The following is a 9166-nucleotide window of genomic DNA, read 5'->3' on the forward strand; positions in this document are numbered from 1 at the left end:
ATCCTCTCGTTTCGATCTGGGTCTGCCTTTTTCTGCCGGATTGGTCTAACAACCACCATGCGTCTGACTTATCCGAGCACGGTTTTGTTCGCCCTCAGGGGGCCTCCCCATCCTGGGTGCGACCCGCCTCACTTTTTACATTTCCTCTTGATGAAGGGCCCGATTGCTGGGACCCTGAGAGATGGTTGGGCAGGGGCAGGGGCCTCCGGTATAAATTTAATAAGAGGCCCCTGATTACCTTTTTAGTCAAATTTTTTGTGGGGTTAGGGAGGGGGGAGGATCGTGGTTGGCTGGAAATGGGGGGCAATCCACCAACCGTTGTTCAGGCCAGGCCTGGGACAGATCGCGGGGGGAGGAGCCGGGGTCTGCTGCCTCCGGATCTCGGGAGCGGGTCGTGGGACTTCCTATTCCCACGACGTTAGGGAATGGCAGCAGGTGTATGAACAGAGGGCCGTATCGATACCCGGGAGGGCATCCCTGCTATCTACAAGCGTTGAGGCACTCCGACCCTCTGTCTTCACCCCAAGGCCCCGGGAGCGAGGATGTGCAGCCACCTGAGTTCCGGCTGGTTTACTTGAACGCCAGGTCCATCGTTAATAAGGCTCCTCTCGTCCGGGATCTGGTCGAGGGTGAGCATGCGGACCTGGCTTGCATCACGGAGACCTGGTTGGGCCCAGAGGGTGGTATCCCCCTGGTTGATCTTTGCCCACCAGGCTTCCGGGTGCTACACCGGCCTCGGACTCAGGGTAGGGGTGGGGGAGTGGCTGTGGTTATGAGGGAGACCTTATGTCCGCAGGAGGCCACCGTTCTTCAGATAGTCGGGTGTGAATCTCTCTTATTGAGGTGTGGTCCTAAAGCGCAGCTGGGCTTGCTGCTGGTGTACCTTTCGCCTAGTCGCGCAGCAGCAGCCCTGCCTGAGCTTCTCGATATCCTCTCGGGGCTGGTGATTGAGTTCACCAAACTCATGGTTTTGGGTGACTTCAATCTACCATCCCTGGGAGGATCATCTGAGTTAGCTCAGGAGTTCATGGCTTCCATGACGGCCATGGACCTGATGCAAGTAATTCATGGACCGACTCATGTGGGAGGTCACACCCTGGATTTGGTTTTTCTATCTGGACGATGGTTAGATGATCTTGGTGGGGGCTCCCCAACTGTTATGCCCCTGTCATGGACCGATCATCATCTCCTGCGGCTGGTCTTCCGTTTTGCCACTCCCCACCGTGGGTGTGTTGAGCCAACTAGATGGTTCCGCCCCAGGCGCTTAATGGACCCTGAAAGGTTCCAGGCAGCGCTGGGGTCCCCACCTGCCTCCTCTGCTCACAGCTCGGCAGATGCCTTAGTGGAAGCCTGGGAAAGGACGGCCACTGAGGCACTTGACCGAGTTGTACCCTTGCGGCCCCTGACCCGGCGCAGATCCCAGTGGGCTCCATGGTTTTCCGCGGAGCTCCGGGAGATGAAGCGTCGGAGACGGGGCCTAGAGGTCCAGCCGATCGAATCCGACCGATTGCGACTAAGAACCTATATTAGGTCTTATCTCGCAGTGATAAGGGTGGCGAGGTCTAATTACTTCGCTACCCTTATTGCGTCCGCAGATAATCGCCCGGCCGCCCTGTTTAGGGTGACCCGATCCCTCCTCAATCAGGAGGTGAGTGAGGAACCCTTGCAGGGGCGTGCCGAGGAGTTTAGTCAACATCTGTTGGATAAAATCGCTCGGATTCGGACCGATTTGGACTCCGACTGGGCAGAGTCGGACGATCAGGACACGGGTGATCTTGTCAATGTGATCTGGGAGGAGTTCGATCCTGTAACTCCGGAGGAAGTGGACAGGATTATGGGGAGGCTGAGCTCCACATGTTCATTGGACCCGTGCCCTTCCTGGCTGGTTTATGCAGCCCGGGAAGGGACACGAGGCTGGTTCCAGGCGGTTATATCTGCCTCCTTGAGTGAGGGTAGTTTCCCCGCCGCCTTGAAGGAGGCGGTGGTGAGACCTCTCAAGAAGCCTGCCTTGGACCCAGCTGTGTTAAATAACTTTCGTCCGGTCTCCAACCTTCGCTTTCTTGCGAAGGTTGTTGAGAGTGTGGTGGCGCATCAGCTTCCTCTGGTTCTGGATGAAGTGGATTATCTAGACCCGTACCAATCGGGCTTCAGGCCCGGGTACAGCACGGAGACGGCATTGGTCGCTCTGGTGAATGATCTCTGGAGGGCTCGGGACAGGGGATATTCCTCTGTCCTAGTCCTATTAGACCTCTCAGTGGCTTTCAATACCATCGACCATGGTATCTTGCTGCGGCGTCTCAGGGGATTGGGAGTGGGAGGCACGGTTCTTCAGTGGTTCTCCTCCTATCTCCTGGGACGCTCGCAGTCGGTGTTGGCAGGGGGGCAGAGGTCGACCTCAAGGCCTCTCGCTTGTGGAGTCCCTCAGGGGTCGGTCCTCTCGCCTCTCCTGTTCAACATCTACATGAAACCGCTGGGTGAGATCATTCGTGGTTTTAGAGTTGGGTATCATCAGTATGCTGATGATACCCAGCTTTTCATTTCGATCCCAAACCACCCCAGTGATGCCCTCGACGTGATGTCCCGCTGCCTGGAGGCGGTTCGGGTCTGGATGGGGAGGAATAGGCTTCGACTCAACCCTGACAAGACCGAGTGGCTGTGCGTACCGGCATCTCGGGATATTCAGGATATCCCATCTCTCTCTATGGGGGGTGAGTTATTACCCCCCGTAGATAGGGCTCACAACTTGGGAGTCCTCCTAGATTCACAGCTTTCTCTAGAAGACCATATAGTAGCTGTGACTAGGGGGGCCTTCGCCCAGGTTCGCCTGGTGCGCCAGTTGCGGCCCTATCTAGACCGGGATGCCTTACGTACGGTCACTCACGCCCTTGTGACCTCTCATCTGGACTACTGCAACGCTGTCTACATGGGGCTACCCTTGAAGACCACGCGGAGGCTCCAGCTGGTACAGAATGCAGCCGCGCGAGTTGTGTTGGGAGTTTCCCGACACTCCCATGTTACACCTCTGCTCCGCGAGCTGCATTGGCTTCCAGTTGTCTTCCGGGTGAGATTCAAGGTGTTGGTAATGACCTACAAAGCCCTACATGGCATGGGTCCGGAATACCTTGGGGAGCACCTGCGGCCGGCGTCACCTTCCCTCCGCCCAGTACGCTCCCACAGAGAGGGCCTCCTCAGGGTGCCACCGGTCAAAGAATGTCGACTGGTGGCCCCCAGGGGGAGGGCGTTCTCTGTGGGCGCGCCGGATTTATGGAACCATCTTCCGGTCGAGCTCCGGATAGCGCCTGACCTCCGCTCCTTCCGGCGCGATCTCAAAACCTACCTTTTCGAACAAGCTGGCCTGGCCTGATGGGATGGGGTTGGGTTTTATTAATCTGTTTTAACCTTTTTTTAATGTGTTCTAACTTATTCATGGGCATTGTTGTTTAATCGTTTTTAATTTTTGTATCTTGTTTTTTAATATGTATTGCCCTGTTCACCGCCCTGAGCCCTTCGGGAGAAGGGCGGTATACAAATAAAATAAATAAATAAATAAATAATATATTGTGCTATTCTGGGAAAGTTCAGTAGTTTCCAGGAAAAAACTCCCTGAAACTGGATTTTGGAACACCATGCTTCAGATTACTTTCAGTTTGGGGCTTTAGAAACTAGTAACTGTCTCTAGAACAGCATAGTCCAGAAGAGCTTCAGTACAGCCTAGACAGAACACTCCTGAACTATTTTGTGTCTTCCCACTCAAAAAAACCCAAAGACTATATTGTATAAATATGAAATATGTAAGTAATTTTAAAAACTTTCTAGCAGAGCTTCGGTCTCTATCGTTTGCATTCTTCTCTATCTTTATCACAATATATTAGCGCTATATAAATATTTCTGGTCTTACAAGTGTATACTTTCCAGTGCCAGTAACACAGTTATAGAAGTTCAATTTTGTTCAATAGGTATTCTGAATTTAAATTATTTATTCTATAGAAAGTATAACCCTTCTGCCTATTGATAGTCCTCAACTTATGACTGGTTGCTTAGTGACCATTTGATGTTCCGTTGGACATACCTGGCGGGTACTTATGATCCAAATCTGAAGTTCTGACAACTGACCACCATGAGTCATGTGAACGCACTTCTGGTACTCAGCAACCAGGTCATATTTATGGTGGTTTGCAACATTCTGTGGTTATGTGATCACATTTTACAAAGTTTTGCCAAAAACAGTATTTACTTCTGATTTCCACCAAAGCCGCATTGGTTTGCTTTAAAACTGATGTTTGCTTAACTATCACAGATTCACTTAACGACTATGCTAAACTTTACAAACATCACAATTGTGATGGACAGACTCCATTAATGTATCATGTTATGATAAAAATATTTGGTTTCAAATTCCTGAATGTAATCAAAGTTGTTTGGGGCATGCAACTTTCATTCTGACTATCTCCAAATGATTGAAAATTGGGTTAATCAGCTAAAAACACTGTGTGAGTTCAATTTTCAATGACTTAAATACAATTGTACAATTTTACTTATATAATTGTAGTTGTACTTATATTTTGAGATTTTATTTAAACTGGAAATCTTTATGTTAGCTGATTATCAGGTGCAGAATCTTAAAAATATGGATTAAAATTGATTTTAAGATTTTGGTTTATTCTGACCTTAGTAACTATGGTTAACTGAAATTTCTGGTTTGCATTTATGCACACAAAGAACATACTTGAACTGGATGTTTTCTTATTTTCTACCAGTTTTATTACTTTAAAATGTTTTTTTTAATTGTAATATATATTTTGAATTGTAAGCAACCCAGTCATTTCCTGAGATGAGTGGTTATAAAAACTGAGCAAATAAATAAATAAAAAATATTGAGTTGAGCAAATAGCAGAAACTCTGTATGTATATTAGCTTTTTCAGCCAAGATAGGCTAACCAAATTGAGCTCTTCTTTTTGTGAAAAACTAACCGGAAATAGTGACCAATCAACTAATGCCTTGGGTAAAAAAATTAGAGAAAGGAAAATTCTGGGTTCCTTGAAATCATTTGTAATTACAGCTCTTTTGGAGACCTTAATTATTAAGTCTTATTCATACTGTGATATTCAATATGCTCAGCACCCAGTAGAATGTAAAAGATGGGAACAAACCAGAATAGCTGATTTAGTCTACTGCTGGACTTTTCTTTCCTCAGCTCTCCAAATCCTAATGCTCTCCAACTACCACTGCACAGAGCTGTTGTACCTCATAAACACCAATATATGCATGCTTTCTATTTATACCAGTTTCATTTTATATGTTAACCCATCTACAAAAATGACATAATATTTTAGATTTCTTAGAAGATAACCTGTTTTTTGAACAACTCTTTCATTATCCTTTTGGATGGATATTCAGTTTCCCTCCCATGCCCATAAATTTACTCACTAGGGATCATTGGTAAATCGAGGAAGTCGTGGCTGAGGGAAACCATAAAGATGACAGTAGAGTACATCAAAGCAATAGCAGCACATCTCCGCTGTCACGACTAGATTTTTGGTGCTGTTGGCAGTTCCATTAGACCGGGCAAGTGGACTCAATGCTCCTGAAGTGGGATTCATTCGAGTAATTGGAGAATTTCCAGGGCATAAAGTCAAATCCGATACATTCTCCCTTCCACTGCCCCCATCTCCATGCTGGTGGTTCTGAAGAGGACCTGAACTAGAGACTGGCACAGTTGTGGCTTGATTCCCGTGACTATGTGTTCCACTTCCAGACAATTTGGGTTTCTTTACCCCACAACAGCCTGCTGCCAACTTGGGCTCAAGTGGAGGAACACAGCGTCTTTTTCCCATCCTGATTCAGCACCTACTGTCTGAAGCACTGTAGAACCCTGACAAAACATACAATATGCAACATATGTCATCTCATTAATGAAAAAATATATAACAAAGTACTTTTTCCAGTAATAAAACAGCATATTTCATATTATAACATATGTATTATACAAGAAGACTTGCATATGACATAGCCAAAAATTAAACAGAAAAAAAATTGAGATTACATGACCTCAAAAGTTAGTTAATTTAAAAATGTATCAGCAATTCTGGACTAATCAGAAATCATTGGACTGCCATCTTATGTAGTCCTCAAGTTATTACAATTGGGACCGGGATTGCTGTTGGTAAGTGATGTGGTCATAAAGTGTGATGTCACATGACTGCATCACTTAGCAATGACAATCCTGGTTGCCACTGTAATCCTGAGATATGCTAATCGGTAAGTGAAAAGTGGCAGGAGTTCTAGGGCTGTGCAAGTTAATGGAGATAGGAGAGAAGCTTTCAAGTGTGAAGCTTCAACTAATATCTTGTCTGGAGTGCAAAATTGTCGTTTTGACTACAGCTTGGCTGCTTGAATGTTTTGGAAATATTCCAAGCTAAAACCAGAATGAGATCTAAAATGCTTGAAAGTGCATGTTTCATACTTGAAATAGGACATATTGTGAAATTTGAACTTGAAAAATTTAAAAATGAACACATCCCTACTTTCTATTTTTGGAAATAATCATCAGAGAAACCCAAGAATGATATTTCTTTTTACTTAGGCTTCTGTTCCTATTAAAAATATTCTGGATCAAGACAGATGGTTATCCACACCTGCTATTTATTAGGACAAATACAATTTTTCTTTCCTTGCAGCCACCCTGCATTGTCTTCTAGAAACAAAATAGCGGTATTTTGATATCTTTGCATTAGTGAGGGCGTCCATTCTTGTGTTATTTCCTCAGTTATAATAGGGCAATGCGGTACAAGCGATTCCTACTGTCTTTGATCAGGGAATCCCAAATGATAACATAAATACTTCAATCTCTGGCAGAAGAGCTGTTTCTGCAGCATAAGTAGCTTTATTTCAAATTATAATGTGAGCAGAAAAGCATTCTTAGCTGTAGGCCTCAAACTCTTTTATTGAACAAAACTGAAATAAATTACCCCAAAATGTGATACAAAATTTGTAAAAATATTTAAAAAATCTTATTTCTACACTGGCAGCTGATATGCTAAATAAAACTTCAGCATGCAATATATTTAGAAATCTATCTTTATGCTAAATTGATACTGTGTACAACTATGTGTGAGAGAACTGTATATTAATACTATGTGCAAAAGTTGTGAAAATGTGTATACACAATGCAGGTATTTAACACAATACTTCATGTTAAATATTTGTAAACATCAGTCTCCAAAAAATTAAGAATTAAGTACCTATTCAGTTCCTTTCGAGAGAGAAAGAAAGTAAGAGGAAAATATTGCACAGCTACATGACCTTCCCACTTTGCTGGAGTGTGGAACAGCAACAGCTGTCACAAATGTTAGCATTACCATTTACAAGCTATTTGCATTTTTACACAAACAAGCTTTTGTATATTAGGCTTCAGATAAATGCTTACTGAAAGCAGAAACCTTGTACTGCCAAGGAGGAAGTAGACAGGTGGAAGGGGAAGCTATTTTATTTCTGGAATGAATTTCCTTTTCTCACGGCCCATTCCTGTTTTCAAATCTGAAAAGAAATAAAACCCATAAATTTTTAGATGTAGTTGAACACCATTAGAGGGTTAGCTATCAACAGACGTGCAAAAGTGACTAAATATACATTGCAAAACATTTCCTACATGGATTTAAAGTAGTTCTATCTCAATGTCTGGAACAAATGTTCTTTAATATATAGCATAGAAGGAACATATTGTAGAAAAAAATGAGAAAAGTAGAAGAATACAAATTATTAGAAATATCCAAGAACAAGGAGGGACAAGGACATGAACTTATCACTGAAATATGTAAGATTGGTGGAATAAAAAGATTAGCATTTGGGGGGAAAAGTGACCTGGAATAACAAATAACCTTTATTAGAAAAATGTCTACAGAGGAAATCAAGAATTTTCAGAAAATCCTCAGCATATTTCTTCCAACATTCAAGTGGTGACTTTTACTTCTAATTAAGGTACAATTATATGCACACTTAAGTTTCCTTTGACCCGACCCCCCCAAATAAAAAATAGGTAGTTTACTGTAAATGAGTTTAGCTGACTGTAGCTGCAATTCTAAGAACATATTAGGGACCAATTGTACTGACGTGGGGCATGTTCCTGTATAGAGGCACTATTGTACATACACTACAGTACAGAACAAGGAACAACCTAGATTTTCTCAGCAAATGCAAAAATATAACCTGGATTCTCTTCATTCATACATTTCCCCCCCCCCCAGTACCGTGCTATATAATTGAACATGACAGGAAAGCAAGCAAGAAAAATTAAGCTTGCCAAAGTCACCCAGCGAGCTGGATCCGCTCCAACCGGGGTTTTTGATCCTAATGTGGTTACCGCCTGCTAGCTAGCTAAGAAACTGCCAATCAAACAGACTCAAGACCCCGACCTAAGTGAGGCAGTGGACCAGAACAAACGCGAAGGGAGGCTGCTTAAGAGGAGCCGCTGGCCTGGCAGGAAAGGGAGGCAGCAAGCAAAGCTTCCAAGTTTGCCGGCAGGCCAGGAGAAAAGGAGGGCGCGCTTACACGAAGGTCTGAAGCTTCGCCTGCGGGATAGAGGCGAGGCAAGCGGTCTGCGGTGAGATCTGAGGTGAGCCTAAAGGCTGGCTACACTCTGTGCCTGCCTCTGCCCCCCCCCTCCCCCAGGGACGGGGCTGCCCCAAAAGATCCTGACACCGCGCACCTTTTCTTTCCTTGACGCGAAGACGTTTCCCTACTCCAATTACTTTTCAACCTAACCACCGCCGTCGCCACCACCACCGCCGCCGCCACCGCCGCTCCTCCTGCTCTTGCCTCCTCCCCGCCGCCGCCGCCGCCACCTCTACTACCCCGCGCTTCATGGAGCCATGGGCCAGGGCGGGCGAGAGCTGGAGAAGTGGACCCAGCCGGGCAGGGGAAGGGAGGACAAGACAGGCTGTGGGAAAGAACCGCACAGCAGAATCGGACGAAGAATCGCGGAGTCGCCGCCGGCTAAACAGAGCTGAAGCAAGGCGGTAGAGCCCAGGTCCTCCACCTTCCCGGCGGTCCCTTCTTGTGAGTGTGAGGTAATGGGAGAGGAATGTGCACACCGACCTCCCATCCGGCCCTATTGAAAACCATAGACAGAGTGAGGACAGTTTCTCCAAAAGAACCATAGATTACAGG

The 9166-nt window shown here is 45.5% G+C and overlaps 1 protein-coding gene across 1 annotated transcript in view; it reads right to left on the bottom strand.

Annotated features, from left to right (window-relative positions):
* The window catches only part of AMMECR1L (AMMECR1 like), a 33247-nt gene extending 24413 nt beyond the window's left edge, over positions 1 to 8834 (bottom strand). The window contains exons 1-3 of the mRNA XM_081328664.1: positions 8706 to 8834; positions 7428 to 7537; positions 5429 to 5873 (exon numbers count right to left, since the gene is read on the bottom strand). Coding sequence (XP_081184790.1) covers positions 5429 to 5835 — 407 coding nt within the window. The 5' untranslated portion in view covers positions 5836 to 5873; positions 7428 to 7537; positions 8706 to 8834. The remainder of the gene's footprint in view (positions 1 to 5428; positions 5874 to 7427; positions 7538 to 8705) is intronic.
* Between the last annotated feature and the right edge of the window lie 332 nt (positions 8835 to 9166).

Source organism: Vipera berus (assembly GCF_964194415.1).
Source record: "Vipera berus genome assembly, chromosome: 5".
NCBI lineage: Eukaryota > Metazoa > Chordata > Lepidosauria > Squamata > Viperidae > Vipera > Vipera berus.